The sequence below is a fragment of the Ahaetulla prasina genome, chromosome 1, assembly GCF_028640845.1.
Source record: "Ahaetulla prasina isolate Xishuangbanna chromosome 1, ASM2864084v1, whole genome shotgun sequence".
NCBI lineage: Eukaryota > Metazoa > Chordata > Lepidosauria > Squamata > Colubridae > Ahaetulla > Ahaetulla prasina.
In genome coordinates, this window is record NC_080539.1 from 305,846,052 (window position 1) to 305,869,003 (window position 22,952).

At 40.2% G+C, this 22,952-nt stretch overlaps 1 protein-coding gene and 1 long non-coding RNA gene across 2 annotated transcripts in view; one reads left to right on the top strand and one right to left on the bottom strand.

Annotated features, from left to right (window-relative positions):
* Positions 1-7,803, bottom strand: LOC131187634 (uncharacterized). Its single transcript, XR_009152589.1, has 3 exons — positions 7,665-7,803; positions 4,675-4,765; positions 1-1,456 (listed from the first exon to the last, which is right to left on the bottom strand). It is a non-coding gene; the product is annotated as an uncharacterized LOC131187634 (long non-coding RNA).
* RHOV (ras homolog family member V) overlaps positions 7,603-22,952 on the top strand; it is a 21,119-nt gene continuing 5,769 nt past the window's right edge. Inside the window, exon 1 of the mRNA XM_058162080.1 lies at positions 7,603-8,143. Within this exon, the coding sequence (XP_058018063.1) occupies positions 7,945-8,143 (199 nt within the window). The 5' untranslated portion in view covers positions 7,603-7,944. The remainder of the gene's footprint in view (positions 8,144-22,952) is intronic.

Below are 22,952 nucleotides of genomic sequence, written 5' to 3' on the forward strand. Positions count from 1 at the left end.
CTCCTGAAGGACTCAGGGCGGTGTACAGCCAGAATAAAAACAGTACAATATACAAATTAAGACAAAAGTTAAAATAACATATTCTATAAATGGCCGAAAATTTAAAACCGTCAAATTTGACCCATAAAATTCATAAAAATACCCCAATTACAATTATTAAAATTCAAAAAGTTTAAAAATTAAGCCAGTCCCGCTTGGATAAACAAGTGCGTTTTCAATTCACGGCGAAAGGTCCGAAGGTCAGGTAATTGACGCAAACCAGGGGGAAGTTCATTCCAGAGGGTAGGTGCTCCAACAGAGAAGGCCCTTCCCCTGGGGGCCGCCAGCTGACATTGCTTGGCGGACGGCACCCTGAGAAGACCCTCTCTGTGTGAGCGTACGGGTCGGTGGGAGGCATAAGGTAACAGCAGGCGGTCCTGTAAGTACCCGGGCCCTAAGCCATGGAGCGCTTTAAAGGTGGTAACCAACACCTTGAAGCGCACCTGAAATACCACAGATAGCCAGTGCAGACTGTGCAGGAGCGGTGTTACACGGGAGCAACATGTGGCTCCCTCAATCACCCGCGCAGCTGCATTCTGAACTAACTGAAGCCTCCGAGTGCACTTTAGGGGTAGCCCCATGTAGAGAGCATTGCAATAATCCAGACAAGAAGTGACAAGAGCGTGAGTGACCGTGAGTATTGAGGAATATATGTTGAATGTGGTTGGCTAGTCAGTTACAAATCCATCTGGTGGTGATGCTCTCTAACCCACATTTTTCTATTTTATCAAGTAGTAGGCCATGGTCTACTTTGTCAAATACCTTACTGAAGTCCAAGTAAATTATATCGGCAGCATTCCTCTGGTCCACTAGTTTTATCACTTTGTCAAAAAATGCAATAAAATTAATCCGGCATGATCTGTTTTTGACAAACCCATGTTGGCTTTTGATAAACCCATGTTGGCTTTTGATTATTACTTTGTTTGCTTCTAGGTGTTTGCTGATTCGTTGCTTGAATTATCTTTTCCAGAATCTTCCGTTATTGTGGTCAGGCTGATAGGTCTGTAGTTTCCTGGATCTATTTTTTTTTCCTTTTTTGAATATGGGAACTACATCAGTTCTTTCCAGTTCTCTTTTCCAATCCAAATAAAATGGGGCAAAACTCAAAACAAAATGGTTTGTTTTTTGACTTAACAAGATGTGTGAGCCCAGCCATTATGTTTTATTAGTATGTATGACCACTATGGTTCATTCAACAAACTATACTTAAAAATTTCAGCTTAGCACAAAATCCACTTTGTCTTTTAATCAATAACTAATCTTAGAAATATAGAGGCTGTGCTCATATAAGATGCTTAACCTTAAAACTCTTAAAAGGTTGAATTACTGAAAAATGGGAGCTAATACTATAGGATCGATGTTGCGAGCCCTGGAGGCCATCTTTTCTTTGGAGCTTCAGGGCTGCCACATTTAGTGCCTGGGAAAATAGGAGAGAGGATTTGCAAGGAGTTAGTGAAGATATATAGCCATAACAACATTCTTTTCTCTGAGAGTCAAGGATGTTCAGCTTGCACCTGGATAGGAGTGACGGGGCTGTCTCCAGTTCCGATGGTGGATTGATTGGATCATGGGATGGACATGTGGGTGCAGGGGATGGGTCTTTGACATTCTTTTGGGTGGGAAAAACCCAGGAACTTTCAGATTTGGGTTTTCCCCGATGTACCAATAATGCATCTCTAATAAGATGGATCTTTGAGGAATTGCTAGCCTCAGAGTCTTCTTTAGTTGGGGGTGTTACTTGGAACCCTGACAGATGTGTTTATATCACATTCTATGCTCATATAAATCATAGGGTGACTTAACACAATGGCCTCTTTCACACGCTTGCTAAGATAGTGATGGAGTTTCTACCCCATTTTTACCTAATCTGGCATATAAAAAGGCAGCTAGTACGTTCTGAACACTTTACTATTTTGCTGTCAAAGAAAAATTGGGTAGCAAATCCGTAGAAAGCAGCTTCCCCAGACTCTGACAAATAGAACATTGTGGATGTGCTCAGTTGTTCAATGCCAACACCTATTCAATATTCACTGCAAGGCAACAGTATTCATATTTTCTAGTTTGACGTCTGCCACAGAGATAAGTTATTTGATCTATTCTGTTTAACTTCTGCAACAGAAGAAAGGGATAAGATGCTTATTTCTCAAGGACAATGGGCTTTGGAAATGGTAAATAAGTCTGAACCAGTCAATTTATTAGCAATGCAGCAACAGAGTATCTATTTTGTTACAGTTAGAATTCTGTGTCACACTAAACTTACAAAATTTCACATCTCCGATTAACACAATACTTTTTTGCAGCATAATCTTTCTCTCAGAATGACCATGACTGGAAGAAGGGATGTGTATTGTACTTTTTTTTTCCTTTTAAAATTAGGGAGTTGGCTTTTCTTTCCCACAGTGCTGAGGCTGTCAGAAGTGCCCAATGAATCAGCATTTGTTGACTCCGTCAATAAATAATTAAACACGGGCTTGACAAGAGAAATACATGTTTCATCTCCAGAAATTATCTGCCTTGGTTTCATCAGGACTATTCTGATTGTCTTTCTTGGGCTCCCTCTCCAGTTACATCTGCAGAGATCCTGATTCCCACCTCCTCCCCCTGCAAAGTTTTTAATCTTTGACTGGTTGCAAACATCACAAACTTCTATCTGGGTACACTCTCTTGATTTTATCTAACAGACTTCCTTCCAAGAATAGTTACATTGGATAGAAGGGGCTGAGCATTCAGTCACCAAGAGCCAGGTGTCTTCTTTGAGAAAGAGAAACCACCCTGCAGATATATTAAACTGAAATTCTACTTAAGGAATTATAGAAGCTACCTGGAAGACACTTGGTCATGAAAAAGCAGTGTATAGATTGCTGGTGTTGAATTAAAGTATTTTGAGACAAAAGTCACAATTTCATCTTGAGAAAAAGTGTTATTTAGGTGTGGGTTAAGTGCTACATTGTTTGATTCCCATGAAATAACTTATTCTTGGCTCTTTGTATTCTTTGAGGAAATACTAAACAATCAAGGTATATAGAGTATAGTTGTTTGTTGCTGTGAATTTTGTATGGGATGTTATTTTTTATTGTTTTACATTGCAAACTGCCTGGAGCCATTCAGTGAGGCATATTCACCAGCAGTGGATTTTCAAAGTGACAAACAAAGCCACAGTTTGGTGACCCTCCTCCAATGAATTCTGTTCAGATTTTACAACTCTTTGTGAGAGTGAAGGCTGTCACACAATCAGTAGAGGCTGTCTGTGAGTTTTAGCAAGGTTAGAGGTAAATAGCCCAAAGCCAATCTAACCATTACCATAACAAGGGACACTTCTCCTCAGGAAGAGGGAGGCTTAAGAGTTAAGACCATAACAACAGGCCACCAAGAAAGCCAAAGATTAAACCTAAATTTACTATAAAGTGAGCTTATATTTTATTCTGGGCAGTCCTTGGAATTCTTAACAGCTTCTGTTATTCTTGCAATAACCTTAGTTATCAGAGACCTGCATCCTTGACTCTTTGTCTACACAATTTCCCATCCTGCTATCAGCAGTCAGAAAATCCAGCAAATTGGTCAGTTCACTGGTTTAATCTGTCACCATTCTTTACTCAAAGATGCCATTTAAAATTTGAAAAGGATGACATAGGCGTTCTGCTCAATAGGTCAACAAATCTTGACCTTTTATCAGTCATATAAAGGTAAATGTTGACCTGTGGAGCAACTTCTCTGTTCTTTAAGACTAACAACTTTTGCTCCTCTGGTTTTTCTTGTTTGTAAACCTTATAATTCAACACAATTTATTTGCCCCTCTCTGGCTTATTCTGAACCTTATGCCTATAGGAGTAACAGTCATCTACTTGAATTCCTATATTTTGCATAGCATGACTTTTGAGTTTGATTGTTTTACAGAAAGCAAAAATTTGGGAAATATTCTGTGGTAGAGGCAAGTGAGAAATGAAATCCCACTTTGCAGACCAGATTTATACTTACAGAAAGGCAGTCTTCATTTAACGACCACAGTTGGGACTGGCAACTCCATTAGTAAGTGACACAGTCATTAAGTGAAACATTGTGTAAGCACACCCCACTTACATCAGTTCTGCTGCTAGCATTTAAGTTAATTACATGTGGTCATTAAGGGAAACATCACATGACCAGAACTTGTGACCTTCTGACATCGTTACCATTGACTTTGCTTGTTGGAAGCCAGCTGTGAAGCTTGCAAATGGTGATCACATGGCCACAGGACACTGCAACCATTGTAATAGTGCGTTGACACCTAAATTGCAATCTTACAACCATGGAAATGCTGCAACCATTTTAAGTGCTCAGACTGGTTGTAAAACTTTTTTTAGTGCTGTTGTAAGTTCAAACAGTTCCTAAACAGGGCAGTAGTTATCTGAGGATTACCACTAGGATTGGATAGACAACTTCCATGCAGAGTCAATGACAGCATTTTATTCTTGGACTGTTTCCAAGGCCCCACTAGTTATTCTTGTCTCAGATACATAGACAGCAGAAGAAGGGGATGTGCAGCCATGATGGAAACCCCACCCCTTATATGTTTTGAGTGACATTGCAATTCAAGTAACAAAAAAACAGAGCTTGTATCATGACATCACAATGTATGTTTTATAATTTCGGTATTACCATGGTTTGGAATGGATTTCTTTCTTGGTCATACGTTATTGTCAACCAGCACAGATAAAATACAGCCAGAGGGGGTTGAAGACTGATACACCTGGAGGACACAAGGTGGGAAAAAACCTGAATTAGGCACAGCAGAAAATATAATAGCAGCTAAATTAAACAGCCCCTTGTCCTTCTTCATACCAGGCATGGCAATAAAATCATTGATTCTTCAAAAGCTCAGCTTTGCATCTGGTAATAGGAGAAGCTTCATAGACTTGCCACAGATAGGTACCAGTAAGTTGCTTTATTCCAGACAAGAAGGAAGTCATATATATGCAGAAGATCTGTTTATTACGTGAGAGAGAGACAGAGAACACACCCCAGGAATTAAATTCTAGGTCTTTCCCTCCCATTCTTTCAAATCAACAGACTTTTTAATGTGTTTTTTTCCTGTCCTTGTGTTGGAAGAAATATCCATCTGGGTTCAGTTCCAAGTGGGGAAAAAGACACTGGAAACATGGAGGCTGCTTGGAAAGATGGTTTAATGGTGAACAGGATCACATGGCTTGAGTTCCTGAACAGAAAAGGGGTGAGATGCTGTGCGCTCCCTGGCTTTATGCTTTCTCTGAGCTTTGAACTTCCTGGGGCACAGGAAGAGTATCCTGATTGGTTGTCAGACTCCCAAGGGGTGGGGGTCTTAGCTAGCCTTGCTGGCTTATGTAATCTTCCCAGGTGCCATGTGGTGAGTTTCTGTTGCTAGATGGGTCCTATTCTGTTGCAGATGATGGTCCCATTGACAAAGGTGGGGGGAATGAGTTTCTGACTCTGCCCCATTGACAAAGGTGGGGGGAGGCAGGAAGCTGCAGGGAGCTGCTTTGTCCTTAAAACATGTTTCTCCATTTCTCATCCAGGGAAATATAATATTCTGCCCTTTTTAATATTTCCTAAAATATTTCATTCTTCTAGGAGGGGGGTGGGTGCTAACTTTCTACACCTGAGAACCAGAAATAACTATTCCATACTAACCTTACAATTCTGTGTCCTGAGAATTGTTGCTTCCTGTCTCATACTGCAGCCCTTCTCCCCTGATAGCCAGGATCTTCTAACAGAAGAATGGGCACTTCAGTGGACATAACCCCAAATTTCCTATTTTATGATTTAAAATCTGGCTAATGGCTAATTTATATGCATTTATATATAAATGCATATAAATTAGCCATTAGCCAGATTTTAAATCATAAAATAATTGGTATGAGTACCGGTGGATACTTCATACTTGCTGGACACATAGGTAAAGGTAAAGGTTCCCCTCGCACATACGTGCTAGTTGTTGCCGACTCTAGGGGGCGATGCTCATCTCCGTTTCGAAGCCGAAGAGCCAGCGCTGTCCGAAGACATCTCCATGGTCATGTGGCCGGCATGACTCAACGCCAAAGGCGCACGGAACGCTGTTACCTTCCCACCAAAGGTGGTCCCTATTTTTTCTACTTGCATTTTTACGTGCTTTCAAAACTGCTAGGTTGGCAGAAGCTGGGACAAGTAATGGGAGCTCACCCCGTTACATGGCAGCACTAGGGATTCGAACCACCGAGCTGCTGACCTTTCGATCAACAAGCTCAAAGTCCTAGCCCCTGAGCCACCGCGTCCCTGCTGGACACATGGATGCTGTCTTTTCCCTGAAACTGATCTGCTACGTTTGCAATATAGCAGGAGGAAGACGCAGCTTGGGCCAAGATTTGTTTCCATTGACTTGCATGGCCTAGAGATGCCTTTATGCAAATAAATCTGCAATGGAAAGAAGTACTAATCAGAGGTACTGTGCCAAGTTATATTTGCATGCAATAATCTTAGCAAAAATTTAAGTATTGTTCCTGTGCAAAAATTAGGCGGGTAGGATATGATTAGTCTTTCAACAGAGACATATGGATGGTGCATATATGTCAGCCTCCACAAACAGCCAAACAAATTTGCATAAAGCACAACTGCTTTAATGATATGAAGAGAAAGCTTCATTTCTGCAACAAAATGTTGCAAAATACCTCTTTCAAATGCCTCGCATAACCAATATCTTGACTAATAATAACTTGAGGATAAAGCAAATAGTGGTGAGATGAAACCCATGGCTGCCAAAATTATATGGCCAAGGTTATAGAATTTGAGCTGTGAAAAATCTGCTAAAGAGTATCCTCTGCCTCCAGTCTGTATGGAACTGTGAAAAGATTTCAGGATATATATCATAAAAACACACACCTAATCATAGTGGGAGATTAAAACCAGTCCTTTGTAAATTGTCATTACTGAGAAGGACCTTTGTCCCATCTGTATCATGGAAACTCTGAAGTAAAGTAGGGTAATGGAAGGAAGCCCATCTTGTGTCTTCAAGAGGCAAGTTGGGAAGTATCTGGGAACTGCAGCTAAGGCTGGGAAAAACAATAAATAAATAAGATTGGGGTTTATGAATCAGGTCCTAAGTGACCCACTTTCTGAAGCATTCATTATTTGATTTTTTTAAAATCATAGTTCTCAAAGGGCTTGCACGCATTTCCTTGAATTGTTTTTGCCTATGAAATGTCCAGGCATTTTCCCCAACCAGGTTGGGTAATTCTGGGAATTGACATCTGAAATCTTTAAATTGCCAAGGATGAGAAGAAAGGGGGGGGGGCCGAGGTTTTTTTTTTGGGGGGGGGTTGTATAGTGTTGCGAAAGAGATAGTTGCACCGAACTGCCTTGTTTGTTTGCTTGGGACTTTGAGGGGACAAGCCTTGCCCCCCCCTTTTTTTTATGAAGGGAGCCTTTTGGTTGCTCATCCCACCGGCTTTTCCTGAACCTAGCTGGTGCTCAGTTCCAAGAAGGAGAAATCCTGATACCGCAGCCTCAAGTTACAGGGAAAGGGGGGTGGCCCTATGCAAATGAAGGAGGCCGTAGGAAAAACAAAAGCACCTGACAGACCTGGGAAGTTAAATGTAAAGCTTGAGAGGATGAAATTCCCGCCCAGGATACAAACCTACCTGTCCTGGCTACTCTTTCACTGCTCCGGGACACCTGAACGATGTAACCCTGAGACAGAGAAGCCGCCGCTTTGCGTGGGAAACGGCGCCTCTTAGGTCGTCTTGATCTTCGGGTGCCGCCGTCACCTGAAAGTTAGTGGGCTGGGTTCTTTTAGGTTCGGTTCGGTTTGGTTCTTTTTAGAAAAGACAAGCGATCTCCAACTGCAACATTTTGTGCTTCAAATCGTACCCCGTTTTCCAACGAGGAAGCCGAAGGGGGCCCCTTTCGGCTCCTCCAGCAATGCCGCCTCAGGAGCTCTTGGATTACTCGCCCACCTTGCGAAGAAGCGGCTGCCCCAGCCGAGGGAGCGGCTCGGAGCTGGGCATTAAGTGTGTCCTCATCGGGGATGGAGCCGTGGGCAAAACCAGCCTGATTGTCAGCTACACAACCAATGGATACCCAGACCACTACCAACCGACTGCGCTAGACACCTTCTCAGGTAGGCAGAGCAGAAATCCCAGCCTGTCAAGAAGGCAGGGGAGAGGGCGCTTGCTGGAGGAGATGGGGTGTGTGTGTGTGTGTGTGTGTGTCTTTTGAGTTGAGCCCTGTGTGGTTTTGAAAAGATAACAACAGTTAATATAATGGGATGAAACACCCACTATCGGTTTCAGTGTTGTTAACGAAGTCTGCTGTATAGGATTGTCAAAGCTACTGTTTTGTTTCCCGGCTGTAGGCACCGTAGAGAAAAAAACAGCAATTTAGCAGGTGACATTTTCTCTCTCTCAAGAGACAGATAAAGTTAGATGAAAAATGACTTCTATAATCCCCCTTTTACACGGGATCCTTGCGCAAAGAAAAGGGAAGAAAGGCAGATCTATTTGTAACGTTGATTCTTTGTTATTTATTAAGTGTTAAGCTGGAGCAGGTAGAGAACTGACGGGAACAAGTTTTCTTATTCTTTGTGGAAAAACCAAATGTCCAATCAAGTGGGAAGCAACCGATCTGTATTCTTGTTTCAGTGATGGTACAGTTTTATGTCTGCTCTAAAGTCAATCTTGTTGAGATAAATTTTGACATTCCTAGGTAAATGTGTATAGATGGGCATTCTGCCTTCTTGAAATTTAGTGGTGCTATGTATTTTACAGAGTTCCATCTGTAATTCCAATAATACTGATATTACATAAGCTTGAGAAGTTCTCAAAAAGGAAACTATTATAAACACATCTTGAACTCAAAAAGAGGTTACAAAGAAAAAACGTTTTACTGTAGCCTTTCACCTGAAACAAGGGTGGTAACTCTCCCACTCAGCTAGCAGTGCAAAATATCTAGTCTGTGACTTGTTTGAGGTGACTTTAATTGCTCTAGTAGAGCTGAGAGAGCATTACTTTTAAATTGTTTTTCCAGCTAAAATATAAGAAAGAGCAGATAATTGCATGCCATCTGAAAGTGTGTCAGTAATTCATTTATCAAGATGAAACTCCAACAGCACTTGGGGGTTGATTATCTCAAGTATCAACTACCTACACTACAGATCATGTAGCCTAAGACTAAACTGGAAATGCAGGAAGGATGACTGTAGCTTACCCCTCCACCCCAATAAAGATACACATTCAATTGACTGGCTAAACTTAGCAATTGATAAACCATGCTCCAGCACTGCAGTTCCGTGCATGCCTCCTTAAAAGTAAATCCCATTAAGATCAATGGGATTTCCTCCCTAGAAAGTTTGTATAAGATGATTGTCTAAACAAACTTTTGTAGCAGTTATAGAATAAGGTGGTGCTAGATTTTTTGTGTGCTGGAGTAGATAATCCATCTGATTCATTCTTTTATTATTTCCAGTTTACCTAGTGTCTGCGACTGATTGATTATATGTCATCCAGACAGTGTCACTTTACTGACCACATAGCAATTCTTCTCCAAAATTATTTAATGATTATTATAACCATCTATAACCTATATCTCTATTTCTGCATCTTGTACAAATACCGTAGATTTTTTTAAAATGGCTTTTGAGGATAAAGATTTCTCAATTGATTTTACTTTGGTTTTAATTTTTGAAAATTATGTCAAATCTATTATGCCAGATACTGAATCCACATTTAACAATAAATAAAAGGTAACATTAAAAATAGAATATCTGCTTGCATTAGAAGAACCATTTCCTACACTGCCAAAGTTCTCATTTTGCAGACAGACAGAAACTTTATTTTGGTCATTGGCCAATAAAAGGTACAATCAATAAAATGAACAAAACAAAAGTATCGCCTAACAACAAGAACAAGTAGTAACTACTTGTGGGTGGAGCTTACACATAATGCAACAACATTTTAATGACTTTTAGAGGAATAATGTGATTTTGATTTTTTAACAAATAATGTAGATAAAAGCTATCAGAATGCCCTGGAAATTTAAATAAAAGAAGGATACTCAACTGATGGTGAATGTACTGTAGAACTGGCAATATAGAAGAACATGAACTATGTTTTCTGAGACCCATATCAGAGGGGCAGTATGGGGTTTCATTTAGCCTTTTCCTCTATGTCCCTTCCAGGACAGCTGTGGAGAGAACATTAGATCAACCTAAAGATAAGACTCTTCTAAAGCTGGGAACTGTGATAAACATGAGGCTGATTTAGGCACTAAGATTTGAAGATTGCAATTATATTATGACAGAAAGCAGTGATTTGTGTTTGACCTTCTACATCTAAGAACCTTTGCCCTAGTGTTGATCTAGGTAGCTTGATCTGACTCTAAGATTAAGATGGCATCTCTGGAGAAACCATAGAGGTTCAGTTTCTTTTGAATTGTTATTTCCCCAGGAAGTAGTTGTCTGCCAATATTATTAGATTGGTCAGTTTGCTAGGGTTGTCTATTACATGAGGATGACGGGCTGTCAACAATCTCTTAATGCTCCTTGAAGCCTATTAGTCAAAACATCTCATCATCTGAAGAGTTTCTGTCAGTCTGGACATAACCTTGTAAGGAGGGAAATAGGAAGTGCAGTTAGAACCAGTTCAGACAGTTTCTGTTCTTGATATTTTTGATGAATTGCTGTTGCACTTTCTCTAACCTGGTGTCTTCTAGATGGGTTTGCTCATCTTCCAGAGTTCGCAGCTGGCACAGTCATTAGAGAAGTGTTAAAAATATTTAATCCTCAGAAGTAAGAAACATGGAGTGGTTTGTTGTACAGTACAAAATATAGCTGCAAAGTTGGTTACATGAAAAGTAGCATATTGGAATTTTGGATTTTTTTTAAGTACCTCTCACTTAACAACCAAAGAAGAATTTGAAATATACACTGGCCCTCACATTTCAGAGAAAGATATAGGGCAGCCATCTCCAACTTGATGCCTTCCTGATGCATTGAATTTCAAGGGCATCATCATACTGCCCAGAGTTGGGTTTCAGCAGGTTATGACCAGTTCTGGAGAACCGGTAGCGGAAATTTTGAGTAGTTTGGAGAACTGGTAGTAAAAATTCTGACTGGGCTGAGGAAATGGGGATTTTGCAGTAACCTTCCCCTGCCACGCCCATCAAGCCACACCCACCAAGCTACACCCTTAGAACCAGTAGTAAAAAAATTTGAAACCCACCACTGATACTGCCCCCCATGCTGGCTGGAAAGGCATGAGATGGGAGAAGAATGAAGTAGATGTTTGTTCTCAAGCGTTTGAATAGCTGCAAGATGTTGTGCCTTTACTGCAATGACTGATTAATGCAATTACTCCAATTTGAGTGTGAGCTCCTTCTCAACCTGGTTCACTGCACCCACATGGGCTTTTAAGGATTAGAAAGGAACCACATGTGTGTCCTCAAATAATTTTGAGACTGCTTTCCAACAAATAATTTCCAGATGATAATATAAAACAATTTATCTGGATGTTTTCAAAAAGGCTATCTCTTTATCTTTTGAAAATTAGTGGTATGTTACTCTGCAATATGAAGATTCAAATTCTGATTGACCTATCTGAAGCAGTGGGTAGGAATGTCTACAGCAGGGGTCTGCAAACTTGGCTCTTTTAAGACTTGTGGATTTCAACTCTCAGAGTTCCTCAGCCAGCTTTGCGTTGAAGTCCACAAGTCTTAAAAGAGCCAAGTTTGCAGACCCCTGGTCTGCAGCATGTGGTTTTAGATTTATTTTATCATACATCAAAAAGAACCATTGTACCAGGGGTGAAATGCTCCCGGATTGGACCAGATTGCACGATCCGGTAGCGATCATGGCCAGTAGTTCAGCGATCCAGTAGCGATGGTGGAGTGAAGCCCAGGTGTCATTACTTCCTGCTTTTAAAAGGTAAAAAAAAGGCATTCATGATCGTGTGCCTTTTTTTACCTTTTAAAAGCATTTTTTAACAACCTATTGCCCGAATAGGTTGTAAAAAATGCTTTTAAATGGTAAAAAAAGGATCACAGCTGTGGCGCGCAATCATCGGAGCCTTTTTTTATGGGGGGTATCCGTTTTTGCTCCCAACAGGCTTTCCTGGAGCCTGCTAGGCAAAAAATGGGGTGGGGGTTTGTTTTTGAGAGAGAGAGAGAAAGGAGGGAGGGAGGCAAGGAAGGAAGGAGTACAAACCTGGAACTAGAGGCAGGTTCAGGTGATAATTCAGGGCTGGAAGAGACCTGGAGGTCATCTAGTCCAATCCTGCTCCAACAGGACATTGTTAGTGAGTTTCTGTCTTTTGATCCCCCAGTCACATGGTTACATAGCCACACAGACACCCAGTCACATGGCCCCCATCACCAAGCCACGCTCAGCAAGCCACGGCCACAGAACTAGTAGCAAAAAAATAAATTTCACCCCTGCATATAACCCCAACCTGAATTTCATTTTGAACATGAGCTCACTAAATGGCATCTATCTTCCCATGAGCAACATAGGATCTCACAATCAACATGGATCATCTTGCAGCATTTGTTGTAAAGAATATTCATAGAATATATTCGCAGAATCATATAACGAAAAGTTGGAAGAGATGTTGTGATCACATTATCCAACATCCTGATTGGTGTAAAAATCCGTATTACATCTGAACTCTGTGAAATGCCGGAACTCCTTTTACAGCACCAAGAGCCTCAGACTCGATCTTTTGACATTTAGAGGAGGGTGGCTGAGAAGTACAGGTAGTCCTTGACTTACGACCACAATTGAACTCAACTTTTCTGTTGTTAAGCGAGACATTTGTTAAGTGAATTTTGCTCCATTTTGCCTCAATTGTTACGTGAATTACTGCAACTGGTAAGTTAGTCACCCGGTTGCTAAGTGAATCTGGCTTCCTCATTGACTTTGCTTGTCAGAAGGTCAAAAAAAGATGATCGCATGCCCGTGCGACACTACAACGGTCATAAGTATGAAGTAATTGACAAGCATCTGAATTTTTGATCAGATGGCTCTGGGGATGCTCCAAAGGTTGTAACTGTGAAAAACGGTCATAAGTCACTTTTTTCAGTGCTGTTGTAACTTTGAACGGTCATTAAGTGAACTGTTGTAAGTTGAGGACTACCTGTAAAATGTTCCAGAAAGTTAAAATAGAGTCAGTTTGCATTCTAGCCCCACCCATTTTGGAGTGTCTTGTTTAACTCCAGCTTGTTACGTGATAATAATGACCTGGAACAAGCTAAACCAGGGGTCTCCAACCTTGGCAACTTTAAGACTTGTGGACTTCAACTCCCAGAATTCCTCAGCCAGCAAAGCTTGAGGTCCACAAGTCTTAAAGTTGCCAAGGTTGGAGACCCCTGGACTAAACTATATGCCTGAATTAGCACACAGTGTAATAGCTCAGGCTGTTAGAAGCCTGTTATTAGAACACAGCAGCCTGCAATTACTGCAGGTTCAAGCCCGGCCCGAGGTTGACTCAGCCTTCCATCCTTTATAAGGTAGGTAAAATGAGGACCCAGATTGTTGGGGGGGCAATAAGTTGACTTTGTAAAATATACAAATAGAATGAGACTATTGCCTTATACACTGTAAGCCGCCCTGAGTCTTCGGAGAAGGGCGGGATATAAATGTAAATAAAATAAATAAATAAATAAATAAATAAATAAATAAATAAATAAATAAATAAATAAATAAATAAACACCATTGCTGCCTCCCATAGGACAATCAACTGCATAGTCCTGTCAGCTCACTCCAACCTGATAACTGGAATATTCAAAGCTATAGTCCCCATATATAGTATGTGGAGAGGACCAGGTTGGTTGGGACAGGCTGAATTTGCTGCTATATATGCTGTTCTAATTTTGAACATGTAATATTTAACTTTATCGTTCGATTTGGCCTGTACTACCAAGGAAACTATATGCAAACCAAAGGACAGTCTGTGGTTCAGTGAACTATGGCTTGAATTTTATATTATGGTATATCCTTTAAGTTTTTATTGCAGGGGTCATTCATTCCACTGGTACATATTTAATATACAGTGTATTTAGCTTATTGCATGTTGTACATGCTTTTAAAATCTGATACGATAGAAGGAATACATTATAAGAAGCCCTTTTTTTAGATCAGATTTTCTCCATTTTTAAACAATGCTAACAAAAGTAATATCAGACAATTCTTTTTAGAGCTGTAACCTAGTAGAATGGGAGTTTGAGCCTCCAAGTTCAACTCCCAACAACCCCAGTGAGAAGGCCAATAATGACAGCTTCTGGACGGTGTGTCCAATAATATCTGGAACCTGAAGGCTAGATGTTCCCCCTGCCCGCTTTGATTAAGGCCAGGTATTGAATGCCAAAAATGCCATCCTGTCTGTGCCTTTTTTTCTGTTTCCAGGACAAATAGATCTCTAACCTTTGTGGAACAGGTGTGGACTAACTAATCCAGATGAGGAACTAGTATAGGTTGCAACCTTCCTTATTTGCAACTTGCTTTGCATGATGCGATTTCCCCAAAACAATTTCTAAAGATGCTTGTTTTCCAAGCATCAGGAAATAATGTGGTTTAATATTTCTCTCTTTTCATCTTCCTACAGCAGCAACACTGAAAGGTAGAGCTGTCTAGGGCTGCCCAATGAGCTTTCATAGGTTTGATCCTTGAATGCTACTCTAGCCCAATCAGTAGGCTTCAGTAGACTGGAATGCTTCAAAGGGAATCCAAATAGCTGTTCTCCGTAGTTTTCCTTTCCATTTTAGTTCAACAAAATGAGGGGATGTTAATTGTTTCCCAGTTTATAAACAGGTGGCGATCTAAGTCTCGCATCCAAATTTCAGCAGCTATAATTGGAAGACTAAACTGCTTTAGAATAATCTCAGGCAGGGTTTACCACCCAATCAAATTGCACTGAACTTAGACTTTGACTTAGAATAATTTTATTGTCACTATGAATGCACACTAATCGGAATACATTAAAATGAAATTTTGTTGCATACAGCTGTCAAAGGGACTCCACCTCCTATATTCACTAGATATACATGACAAAATAAATAAATAAATACAAAATTATGCATATACCCACATATATCACTGTGTTTCCCCCAAAATAAGATCCTGTCTTATATGTTTTTGAACCGTGAAATAAGCTCTTGGCCTTATTGCCATGTGCTCAAAAGTCTGATTGGGCTTATTATCAGGGGATGTCTTATATTGGGGGAAACAGGGTATATGACATGGAGAAACAACTGTATTTCGGATGTATACATGTACATGGTGAGAAAAATGAATCTTGCAAGTTTACCAAATGGACGGCATAGGGAACAAAGCTGTTACAGTCCTGCTAGAAATACTTCGAAACCTCCTCCCATAGGGGAGCAACAGAAACAGACTGTGGAGTGGGTGTGTGGGTCTCTAACAATACTTCGAGCTCTAAGCACATAGCACTTATAAGCAGTACCCTGATTAACAGGAATTGAGCTTCCTATAATCTTCTCAGCTGTACTTACCACTCTCTGAATGGACTTTCTGTCTGAGACACTGGAGCCTCCACTGCAAACATCTTGTGTATTGGTGAGGTTGAGCTTCTGTGATGGAAATACCACATTTTCCTAGCCTCAAAATTCAGTATTTGCATCATTTAGCATATAGAACATTGTCCAGTGGTGGGCTGCTGCTGGTTCGGACCAGTTCAGGTGAACCAGTAATTCCGACCAGGGCTGGCCCTGCCCACCCACTTTGGCGCTATCATGTCCTATATAATCGCTGTTTTTTTCATATAACACACATGCGCGGAAGGCACGCTCACATTTGTGAACTGATTGTTACAACCGGCCCACCCCTGACATTATCTAATGTGTAGTTAACATATGATTACATCCCTGGGGTAAAACAGGGTTAACGTGCTGATAAGCTTTTTTCTTTAAACACACAAGGGATGGAATTTTGCTTCACTGTGGCTAGTCCATGTATCACACTAAATTGTGGTTCATATAATCAGCTGGGTTCCCATAATAAACTAACACTCAACTAACCATATTAGAACTGATTATGCTGGGTGAACCAAGCTTACACGAGAGTTAAAGGCAATCGGTGTGCAGTTCCAGGCCTGAACTGCAAGTGCCCAATGCTGATTGGTAAAACAAAGGCAAATATAAATGAATGAATTAAATAAGTAAAAAACGAGTAGCCCTGTGGAACTGGTTTAAATGAGTGCAGAGGAAACTGTTCAGGGTTTCTCAAAAGCATGGTATAATCCATCATGAATCATGTGCAGGAATAAAGAACAGAATCCTTCAACCTGCCCCTCTCCAGATAGTTGAAGTACAATTCTTATCATTTGTAATCAGTGTACTAACTGGAAATGTCAAATTGTTGTCCTGTGCAGGCAGAGGTCATTAGGTTGGGCTGATAGGGAAGGCTAGTGTTTCTGATAATATTGAAAAGTAATATTTTCCCATGCATGTATGCTGAGATCAGAACTACTGATATGTCACATTGCAAGACAGTTCTGCTCTTGGGGTCAGTAAATATTGATGGTCACCCACCAAACTTTCCTGCTTAACCTGTTTCTTTATTACACTGAAACTTTTCTGCATCACTTGCAAGGGAGGCCAAAGCACGAATAAAACAAGATCTACAAATTTGCGTGAGAAGGGTGGAGATAAACTTCCTCATATCAGTGTACCATGCTTATTTGGAAAAAGGCACACTTGTATACCCTAGTATGTAAGAGTTCTGCTGGATTAGGTCAATGTCTCAGCCCAATTTTATTGCTATCATGTGGTGGGATAGCAGATGCATCCAAGAGGGTAATCGCTCTTCTAGTGAAACTTATTTGTTAAATTTATTTGCCGCCTATCACACCATGGGGCTACTCTAGCCATCTTACAATTATAAAAAGAAAGAAGATGAAAGGAGTAAACGAATGAAGCAAAAAAATAGAGCCATAAAATAAACGATGAAAAAGGGTACAATGAGAATACCTCAATATGAAAATCCATTTTGAGAATAGCTGATATTTGAGGTGCTGTCTGTGATTCAGGATGTGGTCATCCAATCTAGTAGCTATTGATAGCTCGATCCTTGATAAATTCTTTTTGTTATCTTTTAAAACACTTGAAACTGGTATAATCACTACATCCGATGGAGAATTATGTAGTTTAACTATGCCTTGTGTGCTAGCAATTATTATTTTTATTAATCTTGAATCTTTTTCTGCTCAAAGTGTGATTTAAATGGATTGTACCATGTTTTAATACTGTGTAAGAGAAAAATAACTTTCCTCCCTCTACTTTTTCCATGCCATGATGTTTAGATATATCTGCTATGTCTCACCATTCTCAGCTTTACTCTAAACAAGAACGCTGAGACATTGCAGTTCTTCCTTGGAAGAATGCTGTCTGCTACAGTCCCATCATTTATCTTAATCATTTTGTCTATTCATTTGATCAGGACCTGAACTTTCTTTTCAAACTAGATAACACTAAGTAAAAGATAGTATACAGATAAATGTTAAATATAATATATATTAACATTTTAAAAAGTAAAAGTTAATGCTAAAAGAGATGCATCTTTATAGATTTTCTAATTACATAGAAAGTGGAACCAAAGAGTATATTCCAGGGGCATCAAACTCGCGTCGTCACGGTGATGTATCACAACTTTTTCCCCTTCGCTAAACCGGGTGTGGGCATGGCCAGCGCATGACGCATCCAGCCTGCAGGCCACGAGTTTGATGGCCCTGTTATATTCTGTGGCCTGGAGGAAAAGATGCTCACTTTGACCCAAATAAATGAGCCTCTCAAGAGCTACAAAATTTTCAGAAGGGTCAACAAATCTTAATGGCTGGATACCTTCACCATAGATAAAGTTCTATGCCTTCTAGAGGTTGAAACTGTAATACCAACAGCTTAAACAGTAGCTGGTAAATAATAGGCATTTTAAAATATAAATATGATGTGATTCTTGTTCCTTATACCAGCTATTTGCTGAACTTGTAGGGTGTTTCCAAAGGTAACACCACAAAGAGTACATTATGGTGGACAAGAGTCTTTTTTGAGGTGCAATGATCAGACCTATGGAGAGTAAAGTCATACCAAATGGCATTTTTACAGTGTTACCGTATATACTCGAGTATAAGCCGAGTTTTTCAGCACGTTTTTTGTGCTGAAAAACGTCCCCTCGGCTTATACTCGGGTCTATACGGCTTATACTCGAGTTTTGTTTTTTTTTAAGCCCCTCGGCTTATACTCGAGTATATACGGCTTATACTCGAGTTTTATTTTTCTTTTTCACATTTTACCGGACGGGAAGCCCTGCCGGTGCAGTGAGAGGCGGGCGGGGAGCCAGCCTTCTCAGCTGAGGGAGGAGGGTTTCAACCGTAGGTGCCTCATTTCCCACCCTCGGCTTATACTCGAGTCCCCAGTTTACCCCAGTTTTTGGGGTAAAATTGGGGACCTCGGCTTATACTCGGATCGGCTTATATTCGAGTATATACGGTATATACATTACCAGTATAATGGCATATACTTCACACAAAATATGGCATCAGATTTTTTTTGCACACTAATGCTCTGGGCATAGCAACCATTTTATATTTACAATATGGGTTTGGCAAGTATTGAAATGAGAAATGAGACAAGCGGGAAATGCCCACTATCTTGAAGATCAAGTAAAAATCTCAGCAACTCTTTGACCAGGAACAGGTTGGTCTTCTTTCTTTACAGCTAAGCTTTGGCAACAGTCATAGTTGTGTCCTGGCCTTAACAAAGGTAGGGCTTCTTTCACTTCTGCTATTTGATGGTTGAGTAGGCATTGTGTTACCTCAGTTATCATTCAGTGGAGATTAGACTATATGTACTCATAGATCAGTGCAGTAATAATTCATATTTTGCAAGATACTGTAATAAAAGCATGGGGAATCCAAGGCTTGGTACCTTGGTAGTCTAAAAAATCAGTAAAGGTTTTATCTAGTTTTCCACATCTGTGATCAGAAAAATGTACTCTGCCGACCAAAGACACGTCACAGGTAGCCCTTGACTTACAACTATAATTGAGCCCAAAATTTCAGTTGTTAAGAAAGATAGTTGTTAGGTGGGTCATGCCCCGTTTTGCAACCTTTTTTGCCATGGTTATTAAGCAGATCCCTACAGTTAAGTGAATTGTGCCATCATTAAGTGAATCTGGCTTCCCCCATCGACTTTGCACGTCAGAAGCTCCCTAAGAAAGTTGCAAATGACAATCCCAGGACCCCAAGATGCTGCAACCATCGAAAATATAAATATATATTGCCAAGCACCCAAACTTGATCACCTGACTGTGGGCATGCCTCAAGAGTCATAACTGTGAAAACTTTTTTCACACTTACAAAACGTGTAAGTCACTTTTTTCATTCCTGCTGGAACTTTGACCGGTCAGTAAACGAATGCTCGTAAGTCGAGGAGTACCAGTGTGTAAAATAAATTCAAGCTAATTCTCTTTCAATGTCTATTATGTTTAACCATCTTATTCCATCCTAACTTGCTTTTTGTATGTCCTGAAGAAAGTTGCTTCATTTTCAGAGCCATGTTTGCCTCTACTCCATTTTCCAAAAAACCATATTGCATATTGCATTTACCACCATGGTTAAAGGAAAGCAAGATGGCTTTTTATTTGACTTGTTAGATACAACAGAAAAAAAAGGGAAAGGGGCCAACATATCAAGGACTTTCATCCGTGTTTTCATGTATTGCAAAGTTTTTACCATTATGTGAACACTATCAGGTTAATACAGGTAGTCCTCGATTTACAAGAGTTCATTTACAACAGTTCATTCAAAGTTACACCCGGCACTGAAAAAAAAGTGATTTATGACCGTTTTTCACACTTCTGACCTTTGCAGCATCCACATGTGCTCAAAATTCAGATGCTTGGCAATTGGTTCATACTTCTGACTGTTGCTGTGTCCCAAGGTCATGTGATCACCTTTTGTGACCTTCTGGTAAGCTAAATCAATGGGGAAGCCAGATTCACTTAACAACCGGTGTTACTAACTTATTCACTGCAGTGATTCACTTAACAACTTTTGCAAGAAAGGTTGTAAAACGGGGCAAAACTCGCTTAACAAATGTTTCACTTAACAGCAGAAATTTTGGGCTCCATTGTGGTCGTAAGTTGAGGACTACCTGTACACTTTTTTGCTCCAGTCCCAGAATATGGGAATGTGAATTTCCATGTATATGTACATGGCATAGTTAGGAAGAGTTTGCTTGCTTTGCTTTATTTTTATGCCTTTTAATTTACAACTTGAAGGACCTTGTTCCCCAGGAGGCTGTCTGGACATTAAAATAATTGCAGAGAAATCTGATGGCTGTCTTTTAATTGTTGACTGTCTAACACCTGTCTGCCCTGCTCTCTCTCTATATTCTCACAGAGTAATTTTATTACATAGACTCAGTCTAGCACATCCTATATAGGGGGGATTACAGCTTCCCTCAGTTTTTCGGTTTTGAAAAGAATATGCATATTGGGGAATGTTGTTGTCTGAGATGAAAACTAACATTATTGCACCCAGAAACGTACACATTTTTCCTTTTTTTAATATATAGTCTTTGGATATTCCTTAATTTTATGACATTTTCACGATTTCTTTCTTTTTACTGCAATGCCAAAATGCCTCTGATTCCCTTTGTACAAAATTATAAACAATACAATATTTGTATTATCATTCATGTTTTCTAATAGAAAAAATACCGTATATTATTTTGTACTAGAAAAACGGGATTGGTGTATTCGTTACTACTTCTGTTGTGTTGTGGAGGTGCCTTATTATATTGTATTATCACAATATTTTTCAAACTTGACAGCTTTAAGATGTGTGAACTTCAACTCCCAAAAATCCCCAGCCAGCATGCCAGGCATTCATCCTAGCTAGAGAATTCTGGGAGTTGAAATCCACACATCTTAAAGTTGCAGAATTTGGAAAACATTGAACTGGGATTTGTGCTGAACTCATTTCCTGAAACACTTGAAAAAAACCAAACTGTGTGTTTTGAAAAGGATATTGAGGTCTCCAGCAGATGGTTTCAAGGATAGCTTGATATTGTCTTCTTGACAGCAATACGGAAGTGGTTTGCTCTTTTACTTCCCACTTTAGTCTTTAGCCCAGACATTTCCTGGTGGTGTTTGTGTATGAATGTGTGTGCATATACATACACACTCATATGCACATCACCCCATTCTTGAGAGTCTTATTATATTATTTATTTAATCCAATTTTGGAACCACCCATTTCCCTCCCAGAGGAACTGTGGGTGGTATGCAATTAAAATATTAAAACATAAAATGTTAAATAAAATTTGAAAAGAGGCAAGGGTGATTGAAATCCAATGTTAAAAATTAATTAAAAGGCAGAGGGAAGGCTTTTGGGGTGCTAACCAGCCCCACTACTATGTACTCCTCTATGCATCCCAAACAAGGCCGCAGGGCCATGTTTTCACTCGTTTGTTTACATTTCAATATATTTTATAGTTCTAACGCTTCACATTGGGGCCATCTCTCACTCTGGGACTGGTTTTCTTGTTTCTTCCACCAACTCTCTCTCCATCCAATCTCTGGGCAAGAACTGAGCAAACAGATGAGAGAGTCTGCCTGTAAAAAATCATGGTAGAAATTTAAAAAGCAGGAGTTTTGGGAATAGTTCATTTTTATTTTTTTTATTTATTAAATTTTTATACCGCCCTTCTCCCGAAAGACTCAGTTCATGGGACATTCACAATAGAGGAGAGTAAAGAGGCTGGTTGATGTGGACATACTCAATACCCAATTACCCACATCATGGCTTAGCACAATGTGCAAACCACTCACACTCTATTCAGAAGACGGGTCTGATCCCCACACCTTCCGGTTCCTGAACGGCTCTGGCAAGCCTCCAAATATCTAGACAAGAAATTGTGCCTCAAACACAATCTATAATTTGGATTTCATTTTTTTCCACATCTGAATGGTTGTGCCATGTATACCTAAGTGCTACCCTTTGCCCATCCATTTGCCCCCCCCTCCCCCCCCCAAAAAGAAAGAAAAAGACTGCAAAAGTTGTTCCATCACTGGACGTTTTTAAGAGATTAGCCAGTATTTGTCTGAAATGATATTGGGCAGGGGTCTCCAACCTTGGCAACTTTAAGACTTATGGACTTCAACTTCCAGAATTCCTCTGCCAGCTTTGAAGTCCACAAGACTTGTATAGGTTGTATAGGGTTTTCTGCTTAGGTTTGGGCTAGAAGACCACCAAGGTCTCTTCCAACTCTGTTATTCTTTAAGTTCTATAAAACCAGCCAAGGCAGGGACCCAACTCCAGAAAAGTCCTCTCCTGCTGTGGAGACTGGTGACTGTATTCCCAGGTGGCAAAAGTACAGCTGACAGGGTGTACTAAGGATTTTGAGGTGACTCAGACAGAGGCTTTGCCTGATTGTACCGAAAGACCCTGAGGCAACAAGAGTTATTTCATCCAGAACAGGGTTGCAAACGCTACAGCCTTCATTTCCCTAATGACAAGATGCCTGAGAAAAGATTAGCAGGGTTCTTTTTCTCCAAAATAAAGAACTTCTCTGTACTCAAGGATACCCTGGCAATATCTCTGGTTGGTGTTAAGTGCCTTCTGTTGTCTCCTCTAAGACAGGATGTCTCCCTTCCCTCCATTACACTCTCCTGCGAATTGTGCATTTTGCCTTGATTTATTTTTATCACCTATCTCCTCTGCTTCCTGCATTTTCAGTTACTTCGCCACAGTTTTCACAAACGGTTACAGAAGAGTGAATTGTTCTCAGTTCTTTTCTACAAATTTATTCAAAGAAGTTTGTCTGTTGGAGGCAGGGAGCTATGGGGAGTTTTTGAAGGTTTCTTTTTAATTTTCATCCTGTACCCCACCCCACCCCCACCCCCATGCCTGTCAATTTTTTC